Source organism: Rana temporaria, chromosome 4 (assembly GCF_905171775.1).
Source record: "Rana temporaria chromosome 4, aRanTem1.1, whole genome shotgun sequence".
NCBI lineage: Eukaryota > Metazoa > Chordata > Amphibia > Anura > Ranidae > Rana > Rana temporaria.
This window is the reverse complement of record NC_053492.1, coordinates 404,258,597-404,275,131: the sequence shown is the minus strand read 5'-3', so window position 1 is coordinate 404,275,131 and position 16,535 is coordinate 404,258,597. Positions and strand designations below refer to the sequence as shown.

The 16,535-nt window shown below is 40.9% G+C and overlaps 1 protein-coding gene across 3 annotated transcripts in view; it reads right to left on the bottom strand.

Moving 5' to 3' along the window:
- Nucleotides 1–1,820: 1,820 nt before the first annotated feature.
- The window catches only part of AFTPH (aftiphilin), a 94,035-nt gene continuing 79,320 nt past the window's right edge, over nt 1,821–16,535 (bottom strand). For all 3 annotated transcript variants that reach the window (XM_040351232.1, XM_040351233.1, XM_040351235.1), the window contains 2 exons: nt 6,260–6,383; nt 1,821–4,918 (listed from right to left, as the gene is read on the bottom strand). In XM_040351232.1, coding sequence (XP_040207166.1) covers nt 4,774–4,918; nt 6,260–6,383 — 269 coding nt within the window. In that variant the 3' untranslated portion in view covers nt 1,821–4,773. The remainder of the gene's footprint in view (nt 4,919–6,259; nt 6,384–16,535) is intronic.

The window sequence follows — 16,535 nt, the reverse complement described above, 5'->3', positions numbered from 1 at the left end:
CTTCCCCAGTCGTTCACTACCTGGTTGTTTCTTCTGGGAACTGGATAGTCCCCCCTGTATACCGCATGCTAGGTACTGCATTGCCCAGGTATGGCAACCCTTGATTATGGACTTTTGTATAAGAATATGAACCTAATCCAATCCTTTCAAACAGTTAGACGGTTATCCCAATATCACTTTATATCTTTCTGGTGCTGTCATGTGCATCATAGTTTACATAAAGCCAATAATCATAAGGAGCTTTTGCTGGAAATTATATTTACCTAGATTTATCACATGCAAGGCGTTGCCTCTATGTTGTTTAGTGAGCAGCCTAGTACTTATATCTAGATAAGTGAAAGCCTTTATTTTCCTATATTGTTCTGACATGAGTGGATAGGTGGGTCTATGCAAAGCTTCCGGAATTCCACAGCTTCCGATTGCCATCTTCGGAGACTGTATAGGTTTCTTACTAGTAGTCTGTATGCAAACCATTAGTGGATCATGGCACTGAAAATACTGGATTATTCAGGGAGGTGAAGAGGCATAACATACTGTAACTTTGAGCTCTCCCACAATACACTATTAAAAAAGGAAGAATATGGATTATGAAATAACGAAAATCAGAAAAAAAACAAAAAAACAAACAAACACAAAACCACTCAATTTTATTATCATTTTTTTTTTTATTCCTGTGTAAGCTAAAAGAAAATGTACACGCTTACATTTCATAAGAACTTGGGCATGCACGTGAACCTTGCTGCAACAGATCAATTTCATTTTTTCCATAGGAATTCTCCCATAAATTTACATCCCAAAGTCTTCTATGTATATACAGCCTAAACCATAGCAACCTATGATTATGCTTTTTTTTTTACACTGTGCAAATCAGAAGGATAGTGGTACAACAACAGACACAAAAAAAAAAAAAAAAAACAAAAAAAAAAAAAAAACTAAAGAACATTAATCAAATTCTTCATAAAACACATTCATATTATTTTGGTCCTTCTTAAACCCAAATCAAGCAGATTAAGCCCCAATCATCTCAATTTTATTTTTAACACACAGAAACAAAACGGAGCAGAACAGACAGTATTGATAGGTGTGAACTGATGGCTTGATTGTAAAAACCCTGTTAAATAACCTGTCTTAGTGGACAATCCCTTGAAGTAAAAACTCTACCCTTCTGACAAATCTGATCTTGTAAGACATTAAAGTAAAATGATACACTTTGGAAGAAATATATATTATGTTTTCTTGTTTATGTGTGTACAGAAGTTTGAAAAGTGCACTGTGTTCAGTTAAAAAAAACAACAGATTTGATCTGTTTAATTAAGATTTTGCAATCTGAAATTGCACCCGTAAAGCCAGCCATACCTGGATTGAAACCGGCCGAATTTCAATCTACTGATCGACATCCGTACAACCAGCCTGTAGAATAAATGCTGTTTGATCAGAGCCGCCGGGTATAGCCAGCAGCACTGATCAGAGTATTCTGATGGCAGGGAAGTCTCCCATTAGAACATCATAGCTCAGCAAGAGTGATCCCCCATCCATGTTGAATGTGTGGATGGCGGAAACATGTCAGTTTTTTTCATTCAATCCTCTGGTTGAATAAAAGAAACTGAATAGTTTATGGCCAGCCTAAGTGCTATATCATCTCTGGCCTGGGTGCAGTTTGTTGTAACTCCCCAAAAATGTAGTCCTGAACACTACACATTTACAATAACCAGGGGGCCTTAAAAGCAACTTTGGAACCCATATTTGGAGTCCCAACTCATTGCCTTTCATGCGTCTACAGTTCCCACAGAACAGCAAGCAACATTTTTATATTCTCAAAGGGAAACAATAGTACTTATTTATTAGAAAATCAGAGGGAAGTACTGGCTTAGTCCTACCTGAAAAGAGACAAGAAAAGTTGGACATTTTTTGTACAATATGATGTGTTTGAACAGTTGCAAGTTTGCATCATTGTCCCCAAATCAATAGGACCTCATCAACCTTGCCAACTACAGCTTGGATCATGACCACACTTAAAGTTGAAGTTTAGTCTTTTTGTTTGGGAGACAGAGTCATACATGTTAGTTATGGGTAAAGGTTTGTATCCTAGTACCTGCAGGCTTTTTCCGCAGCTAAAAGATCTTACCTGCTGTGCCTCATCAGAGTCACTGGATACTGTTCCGAGCTGCTGTCCTCCAGCATGAAGGTTAAAGGAGAAGTATGGCCAAAGCTTTTTTGGCTGTACTTCTATTGATCACAGGAGTGCAGTCATTCTGCATTCCGGTGACCCGTTTTCAACCGACAGTGGGCTAAAGCCCACTGGCAGTTGATGTCACAAAGCCGATCCAGGTTTGGCTAAGATCCTGACTTTACAGTCGTGATCCACCCAGATGCCTTGACTTCCAGCTGGCTCAGCCTCTGGGTGAACCGCTGAGAGCCTGAGCCAGCCATTACCACACCCTGCACAGCCCAGTGCTGCAGTGAGCGCTGGAGGGGCAAAGTAGAAAGCCGATGACTGAGCCGAGTGATCAGCTTGCTCGCTCAGCTCTCGGCCTGGAGCCGACAGGGGACCCATACAATCCGCCTAGGTGAGTATAATTTTTTTTTCTGGAATCCTATATTTTTTTTAAAAGCAGCCACTGCTACTGAGAAAAGTTGCACTTCCTGCCAACCCATCCCCTTCACAGAACTCATAAATGCATCAAAGTGGAGCAGCTGAATGACAGTATCTACTCTGCCAATTCACAAAAGGTGATGCATTGTAGGAGAGTTGTAATGTAAGCAATATAAATGGCAGACAGGGTAAAAGAGGGAGGGGCAAGCAGCGCACTTTTCTCAGTAGCATTGATGCTGTTAACCTTAGGGCCTCATGCACACAGGCAATCTTCCTGTCACTTTTAGAAGCATTTTTTTATTTTTATTTTTTACAGCTAAAAACGCCTCTCCATGTTATTCTATATGTCCATGCGCACATAGGCTTTTTGGCGCTGTAAATGGCATAGGCACTTTCAAGCTGTAGGGAAAAAAAACAGGGTCTTCTGGAGCAGCAGCGTTAAGCTGTAAAAAGCCTGAGGCAGCTAAATGCAGGGTTAAGCCGCGTCGTGTTTTTAAGCTATAGTAATTGGATTTGAGAGTGGAAAATAGAAGAGGGCAGAGAAACGCTGCTAAACACGCATTGTCGCCAATGCAAAATGCTTCTAAAAGCGTGTTTTTATAACCGCTTTTTCCTGGCATCGGTACTGGCCTTACAGCTCGGTTTTTTGCCTTGTGTGCATGAGGCCTAAAAATCCCAGAAGAAAAGCTGCTCAGGGCTGTATACAGCGGCTCTAAGGAGACACAGGAGACATTACCTGCAGGTAATACACCATTACATATAACTGGTGCTGTATACCAAAAAATATACACTATAATTCCAGCTGGCCATACACGTAACAAATTTCAACAGGTTCCTGAGGAACTGGCTGAAAATTCTCATCAATAGGTGGTCCTGTCAGCTCCACTATGCCCAACATCCTTAGTTTGAAAATCTAAAGGATCCATGTAGAAGATTGTTGGCTGAACAGTGAATGCAGCCAATTAATTGCAGTCATTGTTCGTGTATTATCGCAGTTGCTGGCTGTCAGAATACAATAACTGGAAGAGGAGATTCATCCAGTTGAAAAAAAAAGAAAAAAATTACGAATGCATAGCCAGCTTTAGGCAGCCCATCGATCTGATTCCTTCCACTATGGATAAAAGGAAAGCAAAACGCTTGATTTCCTCATCAACACAGCCAGTGTTGATGGGGAAATGCCTCCTGCAGTGCTATTGTGTTCTGCCAGCAAAGGGATGTGGGGAGCATTCCTGGTCGGCAGAACACAATGATTACTGCTAGCAGCTACAACCACCTGCAGTAATCACGTGTAAAAAAAAAATATCAGACAGGTTAGTTGTACCCAAGTCGATCATTGGATCGACGGGAACAATTAGCCTGCCCATAGATGGATCGCATCTCGACCGATCCTTGCTAAACCGGCTAAATTGCTGTCCGTGTATGGCTGGCTTTAGTCTATGTTGCCCGCTGCAACCAGATCCTCCCTTTTTGTCTCTAAGCACAGTATGGGGGTACAGTCAAGGGCAGCATCTCACAGGTTGTGATGGGCAACACAAACTTTCTGTGACAATACGTCCACGACTTACGGACCCAACTGCACACACAAAGAGGCCAGATAAAAATTCTGTACAAAATGACTAAAATTGCTGCATTTTTTTAAAAGAGCAAATTTGCCAGAAAATTAAGTGTTCTGCTTTAACCCAATTTCTGCCTCTGCTGGGTTGCTGTTCCCAGAGGGTGGGGTATGCACTGATGTCCGCTGCCACATCGGTTTAAGTCAAATTAACACATAAAATGAACAACACTGAACATGTATATGTAACAGAACAACAACGGTAATACAACTGGAAATGGAGATGTCACCGCAACAGGCTCACAGGCAGTGAAGGTTTTGCATGTTCACGTTTGTCTGTTTTTGATTTTTTTTATTAAGAAAGGATCCACCAGTGTATGTAACCCAGCACATCAGGAAAAAAAAAAAAGTTCCCCTTGCCATTATATACAAATTAATTGTAATAATTTTTATATAAATGAAGGATTCAGTGTTGAACTATACATCAGAGTGTATATATACCCTTTGTCATTCTGCTTACTAACACTTCATCTAAAGTGATTGTATGAAGCAGACACTTTCTTTCTCTTTAAAAAGTTTGGATATAAAACATCCAATGCTTTTTGGATTTTTCTTTTCCCTTGTCTGATCAGTCTACCTTGTCTTGAGAACTTGTTAAAGGTGTTAATGAGACAGGGAACATCAACACCTTGGCATGCATGAAAGACAAGTCGGGAAGGCTGGCTATTACTTTGGCAGCCTCTTCGCTAAGGTTCTCATCTCTCCGAGGTTTTCTGTTGAGTAGAAAAAGTGAACAGGACATTGTGTTAATTCAACCAGAAACATACATAATTAAGAACATGGAAAAACAAGAGGTGGTGAACAGAGTTCATACATGATTAACAGTATACAGTATTATGACAACTTCCATGTTGAAGTCAACATGAGAGCACATAAGGCTTTGTGTATCAAACTTGGAGAGATGGGAAAAGGAAAATGTTTCTCACAGTAAGAAGAGACTTGCTTATATGTTTATATAAAATTACTGACAAAAAGTGAAAGGTGCAATTTTAAAAATTATATTATTCTCTCCACCCCCCCCCCCCATTTTTTTTACACAAGGCGCATAATCTAAATATGTAATATATATGCTAATCCAACTGAATACTGAGTCTAGGGTTAATTGACCTAATAAAGGTTAACCACTAGCACACTGCACTATAGCCGAATGGGTCACTGGCAGTGCGGGGGGGGGGGGGGGGAGGGGGAGTTCTGATCAGCTAACTTAGAGAGGTGCTCTTGATCAAGGTCATCTGCTGGGGACTTTTAATGGCAACTATATTCACAGGCAGTGTTACTCATGGTATCTGGCACTGTGCTGTCTCACAGCAGTGACACCTATGCTGAAATCAGGAGATGGTCTCTTCCATCCCATACCATTTCCCGTTCCTCACCGGTCAACTGACCTCTAGTCTCTGCCCCCCAGCCATGCCGTGAACTGAATGGGCAGCCGTGAAGAGGCTAAGTGGGCAGCCGCAGTGTCCAGGAACAGCCCTTCTGGGCGGCTGTAAAGAGGCTGAGAGAGTGGGCTCCAGGAACAGCCTGGGATTCTGCGACCCCTGGCAAATCAGCATTCGACCTCCGAAGGGGTTGCAATCCGCAGGTTGAGAACCATTTTTCAAGGGAATTTCAAGGAAGAAAGGGACTAAGCCAAGCTAACATTTACCAAGATAAGTCCAGATTTGCACCATACCTACCTGATCTATATACATTGCTGCTCGCTCTCTCCTCACTGGGCATGGAGGCAGCAGTGGAACTGGCTCCTGCTGCTGTCAATAAAATCCAGTGAGGAGGGGGCAGGGGATGGGGCCAGGCTATGTGTGTCTACAGACACACACAGCTGGAACCTGCCCCCAGCGTCTCCCCTCATAGAAATCAGCTTGCTATGAACGCAGACGGAGAAGAGGAGTGGAGTGGAGAACACTAGAGGGGGACCCAAGAAAAGAAAAGTTCAGGGCAGCTCTGAGCAATACTGTTACACAGATCAGGCAAGTATAACAAATTTGTTATTTCAATTAAAAAAATTGCTTGAGTAATGCTTTAACAAGAATAACTTTCAACTTAATTTAACTCACTTTGTAGAAGTGCTCGTTGTCTCTGCTGTAGACATAAGTCTTGCAAATGCGTCTGTCACTTTGTTGCTGGCACTCGAGCATTCCACTTTTGAAGTTGTCAACGCATATAATTCGGGATCCACACCTTGCAGTATAAAATGATAAATCAGCAAAGGCAAACCTCAGCATCATCACCTGTCCAATCACACCCACCACAACCCACACAATTCTCTAAATATCTGAGTGTTTCGGTTAGGAGGTATGGGGTTCCAAGTTCAGCTCATGAAGACATTGCTGGAACTGTGCACTGGAGACTAATAAAGGGCGCCACAACATTGTACATATAGACAGTATTTGTAGAGCAATACACCCCTTTCTCTTGAAGAAAGAACTGGGGGGGGATGTAAAAAAAGGTCCCCTCATGACATAAATAGTCACATATGGGCTAGGGCTCTTACCAAAGAAGTCCTAGATGACAACCACCTTCTGCAAATAAAGTAGTTTAACATTGGAAAAATGAAACAAGTCTCCTAATCGCACTGGGTGCACTCAGAGGTTTACAGAAGCATGCAGAGAACTCACACCAAAACACAAAAATGGAACTAATGCTACTACGTTAAGCTTGCTGAAGCATGAAGGACACTGAAACCAGCACCAATTAAGCAACCATCAGACATTTCCAACAAGTAGTTCCTCAGAGGCTGGAAATATAACAATATGTTATGAATAGATGACTTACCCATTGCATAGTTAAATCCAGAATTGATACCATCTAATGAAAGTATATTCCCACAAGAGAAGATAACTTTTTATGAAGAAATGACTCAGTAGCCTAAATCTTTACTTTGTTGTCACCATTTTTTATATTCTTGCTAAAGCAGGGTATACACTAGTAGAATTTTGTTCCACATTTTTCATTGTGAGAACATTGTAAGACATTTGTGCATTTTTCAAATTATTGGTGGGATTAAACCGGCATTCATTTGCGAAAATTCGAAGAAGCAGGATGGAAAATTTCTCTCGAATGTGCACATTTCTAACAGTGTTTTTGGTTTTCCTTCTGTAAAGTCCATGGGTTTCTAAATCAAATGTTAAAAAGTAGATGAAATCTTGAACTACTTTCAAAGGACTTTTTAAATGAGACAGGATTTTAAATGTACAGAGAATTTTCGTACAAATATTCTAAAGCCGCGTACACACGACTGTTAAAAATTACGTTTTTAAGGGTCTAGAAAAAACGTTTTTCTCAACCCGATCATTAAAACGGCCTTGCCTACACACGATCGCAAAAAAAAATGCTCTAGCAAAGCGCGGTGACGTACAACACGTATGGTGGCACTATAAAAGGGAAGTTCCATTCGGATGGCACCACCCTTTGGGCTGCTTTAGCCGATTTCGTATTAGTAAAAGACGATTCGCGCTTTTCTGTCTGTTACAGCGTGATGAATGTGCTTACTCCATTACGAACGGTAGTTTTACCAGAACGAGCCCTCCCGTCTCATAACTTGCTTCTGAGCATGTGCTTTTTTTCACGTCAAAGCCCACACACGACTATTTTTTACAACCTTAAAAACGTAGTGAAAAAATAGAGCATGTTCGAAATTTTTAATGCCCATTTTTTAGTTCGTGAAAAATGCTCTGAAGCCCACACACGATCGTTTTTAATGACATTTAAAAAAAAACTTAATTTTTTAGAACCCGAAAAACGGTCACGTGTACGCGGCATTAGCATTTTTTATGAAAATTCTATCAGTGCATACCCAGCTTAAGCTTTTTCTTTTCTCCAGAGATCATATTTGAGGCCCGCTACAGCAACATGTTGGGTACCCCTCAGTCACTGGTATCAAACCTGCCTTGAAACAATTGACTGGTGACTGTGAGGATAGAACACACTGATAGCTCAGACCTAAGTATTTTTTATGAGATTTATGAGCTCTCTACTTCCAGTTCTAATCCCTAGACTAGTTCAGTTATCTTGGGTGGGTGCTGTAAAAAAAAAAAAAAAAAAAAATGGGAAAAGGATGGTGCCCTATATATACACACAACAGAAAGATGAAAACCAATGGATTTCCCAACTGGAAACTGGTGGAAGCTGTCATTCTTTATTCTGGGATGTTTAACTACTAACCACACCCCGAGGAAAAAAGAGAGACAATGTACAACTATATATTTTGCTTGTGTTTTTTTTTTTTTTTTAAGAAACTTTCCCCCTTCATATAAAAAAAATGTAGATTCCATTTAGTGTTTTATGTTTTGTCTGTGAGGTGTGCAACTACTTCTACACACCTAGGGGTCTAAAAAAAATATATAAAATCACTGTGAAAATGTCTCAGTCCCTGTAACTTGCTTAATATGTTTATTACATTATATGTGATAGCTCCATCTATTTGCCATATTATGGTATTTTCCGGTTTGAGGCACTACACACAATGACACATCATTTATTTTTATTAAACAGAGCCCCTACTGAAGATGTGCCACATTTAAATGTCTTTTACCCAGTTAACCCCCCCATTTACATTTGAGAACTGAAAGGGACAATAAATCCAAAGCAAAAACAATACTCAAAAACGTGCTGGCATTAAGTAAGCCCTCCACCTGCAAAGCCATTAAAACCCAAAACAGGACAGAAAAACGGACAAAAAAACAATCATACGCCCTTACACCCATTAACACTCATGAGAACAGCCACCAAAGCACCATAAACAGCTATTACTTTGCATCATGCCTGGGAAAATGTATAACCAGCTGACCATTATTATTAGTGATAGCAGATCCACACAGCACTGTCAATGGTATTTTAAATAGAATTCCTTAAAATACAGACAGGTGAATGTATCATCATATTCTGGATATGACCTAATCACAGGAAAACTTAATGGTGCACAGAGCATATGACTGACGGGTCAGCTGTTAAGTTCCCAGGTATGGTCACAAAAACAAGAAAAAAGAAAAACATTCCCAAATGTTCTGCACGCTCTGACACATGACTTTCCCAGAAACAAGTTAAATGTGTTAAAAGGATGGTGAGATCACAGATGTGTTAAAGTGCATCTGTCAGTTTGCAGCAAATGCCATATGCCAGTAGGAATGAGGGTTGGGAAGATAGGCATTATCCTTTTCCGCAGATCTCAAAGTATTTGTGTATTTTGAAATGGTGTTCAATCTTAACTTTTGTATCATTCATCCCTAATTACAGTATAGGCATGTGGTCATGGCAGCTCTTTCATTGATATTTTGAGATGATGAATAAAGGTTGTCCTCAGCTGTCACCCTAAGGCCTCGTACACGCCTAAGGCCTCGTACACGATAGGTTAACTAGAGCACAACGGTCTGAAGGACCGTTTTCATTGGTCAAAACCGATCGTGTGTGGGCCCCATAGGTTATTTAACCATAGGTTAAAAAAAAAGCCAACTTGCTTTAAAATGAACCTATGGATTCCTAACCGATAGGTCAAAACCGATCGTTAGTAGGCACGACCATCGGTTAAAAATCCATGCATGCTCAGAATCAAGTCGACGCATGCTTGGAAGCATTGAACTTCGTTTTTTTCAGCACGTCGTTGTGTTTTACGTCACCGCGTTCTGACACGATCGGTTATTTAACCTATGGTGTGTAGGCGTGACGGACCATCAGTCAGCTTCATCGGTTAACCTATGACAGGTCCTTAAGACCGTTGTCCTCTGGTTAACCTATCGTGTGTACAAGGCTTAACTGTTTAGTACCTTTACCCTGAGAATCAAATAAAGGCATAAAGGAAGAAAATTAGTTTTACAGTAGAATCTGTAACAAGAGAAATTTAGATGCCATGTCTAGTTGCTTAGTTGCTATGTTTTTGCTTTAACCCATTCTGAGCCACTGACCTGGCGCACGTATACAGGTCAGCGATGTCAGAGTAAGTCCCTAGCCACACTTGCTTTGGGTCAGTAACGAAGTACTGTAGCAAGAGGATCAGCATTATACAGTCATGTAAAAAAACAAAAACAAAAAAACACAACCTAGTTTACCCAATGGAAATTGTTGACTTTTTCAATATATTTGAATAGGCAAACATGAAACAGAAGTATGGGAATTAGGGTTTTTGTAGAATCACACTTACCTAGGTGAATGCAGCATCAGTCTGATGCTGCATCTGTCCCCCGCAAGCTCCAACACTGAGAACCGAGCGATCAAACACCACTGATCGCTCGGTTCTCAGAGCTCCCTTAGCAGAGAGCTGGTGACCGTCAGTCTTTGCTCTGACCCCCCCCCCCACCTCTTTGGAGTGCTGGGCTGGCTCAGGCTCTCAGTGGCTCACAAAGAGGCTGAGCCAGGTCTGGTCCAGGCATGTGGGCGGATTCCGGCCATATGGTTGCTATCTTGCCTGAGCCTGGACTGGCACCGTGACGTCAGCTGACAGTGGGCCGAAGTCTGCAGAAAACAGGTCACATGAGTGCAGAACTGCATTCATATGATCCACAGGAGAAATACAGCCAAACAAGCTTTGGCTGTACGTTTTTAGATTTCAATTCAAAGAGTACCTGCACTGAAAAGTAACATACTTAAACAAATGGCACGAGGCATTATGTATTCATTTTCCTGTTCTAAATGAACAAAAATGCAGATTTGTCATATGGAAAAAGTACACCCCCAACATTGACCAGCACTTCAAATCCAGTGTTTTAGATTAGGTGCCACAACTGTAATTGGAACCTCCTTAGGGAGTATACACATGGAATCTTTAAGCCTCAGACATCTAGGTCTAGTGTTCTCTTTGCTATTAACATGTGCATTAAGCCAAGATTGACAGAGCTTTCAAAGGCCCTGATAAATAAAGGGATTTAATAGATTGCCAAATGAATTGAAATTATTAACTTCATAGTAATCTATGGCTTAGATTTCAAACTGCTAATTTGTCCACGCAAGTTCAACCCAAGATCTAACCATTTGATGCCAAAAGAAGTCTTCAAAAATCCCCAAAATGTCATTACAGAGTGTTCTGGTGATTCTTGCAACAGTTGGTGTCAAAGTGCATGCAACTAGAAAGACGTTACACCGATTCAACCTGCATGAGAGGTGCACTGAGAAGATACCTTTGCTGTCCAAAAAAGAACATTAGAGCAAAAAATACAGTTTACCATTGAAAATATTGTCAAAGACCAGGCTTAATGGAAGAATATGCTGAAGACTGATAAAAAATAGAGTTGTTTGGTCACAGTAACGGTAGAAATGTTTGCTTACTAAAAACAGTATTTAAAGGAGAAAAATGTCAACAGCTGTGAAGCATGGTGGTGGAAATGTTATGCTTTGGGGTTGTTTTGCTGCTTCAGGGCCTGGGCAGCTTGCAATCACTGAATAAACTATACATTCTGCATTACATCAGAGTGTGCTTGATGAGAATAGGAGGCCATCTGTCCCAAAGCCGAATTCGAACTGGAAATTATTCTTTCAGCATGTTTTGAAGCACAAACCAGCAGGGATGGCTCATTAAAAAGATAGGGGTTATGGACTGCATTGTAAAGCTCTGATTTGATTACGTTTGACATTTTGTAGGGGGATAATGCTGGGAAATCCACAAAAATCTTGCAAGTGGTCGGATTTAGAAATTGGTGGCCAGTTATACAAAATGCCTTCAACAGCATTCCTGCTAGAAAAACCAATACCAGCTTTTAAGGGCGTGTACACTTTTTACACAGTACTCCATTAAATGTATTGTTATTTTTTCTAAATAAACGATTTAAAAAATGTCCTGCGTTTGTAACATATCTTATCTGTAAGTCGCGTTTGAATAAAAATTGAATGCCTGTTGAAAAAGTCAACAACTTCCATGAGATGTACTTAATTTTTCACATGACTGTAGCTAAGCGATTAACATATTCAGAAGGAAGAAGTCAACATTTGCAACTTTTGTGTTAAAAGTTATTTTATTATTGGTACTACAGGTACTTACAGTGCCTTGAAAAAATATTCATACCCCTTGGAATGTTCCACATTTTGTCACGTTACAACCAAAAACCGTGAATGTATTTTATGTGATGGACCAACATAAAGTGGCACATAATTGTGAAGTGGAAGGAAAATGATAAATGGTTTTCAAATTTTTTTTTTACAAATAAAATATCTGAAAAGTGTGTCATGCATTTGTATTCAGCCCCCTTTACTCTGATACCCCTAACTAAAACCTAGTAAAACCAATTGCCTTCAAAAGTCACCTAATTAGTAAATAGAGTCCACCTGTGTGTAATTTAATCTCAGTATAAATACAGCTGTTCGGTTAAGCCCTCTGAGGTTTGTTAGAGAATCTTAGCAAACAAACAGCATCATGGAGGCCAAGGAACACAGCAGACAGGTCAGAGATAAAGTTGTGGAGAAGTTCCCGACCATTAAGTGGATACTATACTGTACATGGACATACTTTTCAGTAAGCCTACATTTCTGTATTAAAAATCCTTTTTTATGGGTCTTGTGTAATATTCAAATTTTTGGAGATACTGAAGTTTGGGTTTTCACTAGCTGTAAGCCACAATCATTAAAATTAAAAGAAAGAAATATGCTTGAAATAGATCACTGTGTGTGTGATAAATCTATATAATGGGGTTTTACTTTTTTTAATTGAAATAATGAAAATTTTGGACGATATTCTTGAGATGCACCTGTATATTTTCCAAAGGGGCCATAAAAATCTGACAAGTTGCACCCAGGAAGTATAATGTATTGATGCGACATCATTTGAAATTAAACTTCACACAATGACATCTTCCTTTAACCACTTAAGGACAGAAGGTGTTTTTCAGATTCGGTGTTTACAAGACTAAAACAGTTTTTTTTTGCAAATTAGAAAATTACTTAAAACCCCCAAACATTATATATTTTTTTTTTCTAACACCCTAGAGAATAAAATGACGGTCATCGCAATACATTTTGTAACACCCTATTTGCGCAGCGGTCTTACAAGCGCACTTTTTTTTGGAAAAAATGCACTTTTTTGAATTAAAAAATAAGACAACAATACATTTGGCCCAATTTCTTTATATATTGTGAAAGATAATGTTACGCCGAGTAAAATGATACCCAACATGTCACGCTTTAAAATTGCGCCCGCTCGTGGCATGGCGTCAAACTTTTACCCTTAAAAATCTCGATAGGCGACGTTTAAAAAATTCTATAGGTTGCATTTTTTGAGCTACAGAGTAGCTCTAGGGCTATAATTATTGCTCTCGCTCTAACGATCGCGGCGATACCTCACTTGTGTGGTTTGAACACCATTTTCATATGCGGGCGCTACTCGCGTATGCGGTCGCTTCTGCGCGTGAGCTCGTCGGGACGGGGCGCTTTAAAAAAAAAATATTTTTGGTTTTCTTATTTATTTTTATTGATTTTATTATTTTTTACACTGAAATAAAAAAAAAAATTATCACTTTTATCCCTATTACAAGGAATGTAAACATCCCTTGTAATAGAAAAAAGCATGACAGGTCCTCTTAAATATGAGATCTGGGGTCAAAAAGACCTCAGATCTCATATTTAGGCTTAAAAGCAAAAAAAAAAAAAAAGGAAAATTTGTCATTTAAAAAAATGACAACAAAAAAATTGTCTCTTTAAGAGGCTGGGCGGGACTGACGTTTTGACGTCACTTCCGCCCAGCAGAGCTATGAGGACGGGTGGGGGCCATCTTGCCCTCACTCAAGTCCTCACACACGAGCTGGCAGCATCCGATCTCCTCCGCCGCTACCGACGGCTCCGGTAAGCGGCGGAGGGCGCGGAAGAGCGGCGGGAGGGGGGCCCCTCTCCCGCCACCGATAACGGCGATCTTGCGGCGAATATCGTTTACACGGCCGCCCACTGTAAAGATGGATACCTCAGTTGTGGCAGCAGCTGCTGCCGTTACTGAGATATCCATCTTTAAAAACAGGACGTATATATACAGTGGGCGGGCGTTAAGTGGTTAAAGTGAACATGCAAAACCAGTGAGTCACTACACAATAGCAACACTCAATTAATAAATCACACAAAAAGTGAAATTCCGCTTTGTGGATCCCTCCCCCTTTAGGTGTCACATTTGGCACCTTTCAGGGGGAGGGGGGTGCAGATACCTGTCTGAGACAGGTATTTGCACCACTTCCGGGTTCTGACTCCCGCGGGAGTCCAGCCTCGTGAAACCTCGTGTCCAGCCTCGTGAAACACTGGGACCAGCGACGGCGCACTACGATCCTCGCGCATGCGCAGTAGGAAATCAGGCAGTGAAGCCGCAAGGCTTCACTGCCTGATTCCCTCACCGAGGACGGCCGCGGAAGCTGCCGAGGACCGAGCGATTGCTCAGCCTCGTCTGCTAACATCGTGGGCGCACTGGACAGGAAAGTGTCCATTTTTTAAAAGTCAGCAGCTGCAATATTTGTAGCTGCTGGCTAAAAAAAAAAAAAAAAAAAACGGGTGGAGGGTGGACCTCCGCTTTATAAGGACTTTTTTCCAGGCATTATTGCTAATGAGTTTGTTGGCGAATGAACTGAGGGCGTGCTTACATCTTTACAACTGGTAAACCGGTAAGCTCCAACAAGCAGGGCCCTCTGATCCCTCCTGTATGGAATTGTATTGTGACTGTACTGTCTACCCTAATGTAAAGCGCAAACTGTTGGTGCTATATAAATCCTGTATAATAATAATAATAATAAATAATACACAATATGTACAGTGCATCCGGAAAGTGTTCACAACGCTTCACTTTTTTCACATTTTGTCATGTTACAGCCTTATTCCAAAATGGATTCAATTCATTATTTTCCTCAAAATTCTACAAACAATACCCCATAACGACATTGTTAAATTAGTTTGTTTGAAATCTTTGCCAATTTATTAAAAATAAAAAAAAAGGAAAAACAATCCTCTGTACATAACGTATTCACAGCCTTTGCCATAACACTCAAAATTGAGCTTTCTGTTTCCACTGATCATCCTTGAGATGTTTCTACAACTTGATTGGAGTCCACCTGTGGGAAATTCAGTTGATTGGACATGATTTTGAAAGGCACACTCCTGTCTATACAAGGTCCCACAGTTAACAGAGCATGTCAGAGCACAAACCAAGCCATGAAGCGCAACAAATTGTCTGTAGACCTCCGAGACAGGATTGAATCAAGGCACAGATGTGGGGAAGGGTACAAAAAAAAAGAAAAGTGCCAATGAGCACAGTGGCATCTATAATCCATAAATAGAAGAAGTCTGGAACCACCAGGACTCCTAGAGTGGACCCGTCAGGCCAATCTGAGCATCAGTGGAGAGGGCCTTAGGGAGGTGACCAAGAACCCAATGGTCACTCTGACAGAGCTCCAGCATTTCTCTGTAGATAGGAGTACCTTCCAGAAGAACAACCATCTCTGTAGCACTCCAACAATCATGCCTGTATAGTAGATTGGCCAGATGGAAGCCGCAGCCTGCCTGGAGTTTGCCAAAAGGCACCTGAAGGACTCTGACCAGAAGAAACAAAATTCTCTGGTCGAATGAAACAAAGTTTGAATTCTTTGGCCTGAATGGCAAGCGTCATGTCTGCAGGAAACCAGGCACCGCTCATCACCTGGCCAATACCATAAGCTACAGTGAAACTTGGTGGTGGCAGCATCATGCTGTGGGGATGTTTTCAAGCGGCTGGTACTGGGAAACTAGTCAAGATCAAGGGAAAGATGAATGCAGCAACGTACAGAGACATCCTTAATGAAAACCTACCCCAGAGCATTCTGGACCTCAGACTGAGGTGAAGTTTTATCTTCCAACAGGACAACGATCCTAAATAAGCACACAGCCAAGATAACAAAGCCAAGCTTGTAGCATCATACTCAAAAAGGCTTGAGGCTGCAATTGGTGCCAAATGTGCTTCAAAGTATTGGCTGTAAATACTTCTGCAACTGGGATTTATTTATTTTTTTAATTTACAAAGATTTCAAACAAAATTCTTTCACGTTGTCATTATGGGGTATTGTTTTTCGAAATTTGAATGAAAATAATGAATTTAATCCATTTTGTAATAAGGCTGTAACATAACAAATACTTTCCGATGCGCTGTATAACAGTGGTTTTACCTGTTTTATATCTGTCTATCTAAGGGAGCTGCGGTGGCTCAACGTGATTGGCACTGCGCTGACAAGCCATTCACCTCTGCAGCTATGGGTTCGGATCCCGGTCTCGGCTACATGTGAATTGAGTTTGGTGGTCTCAGCCCAGCTCCCGGTGGGTGTGCAATGCGAGGTAAGCCTGCGCTTAGTACGCCCACCCACCCCCACAAAAACCACCACACTTACACACGCACTCGAAATTGGGTTAACATGC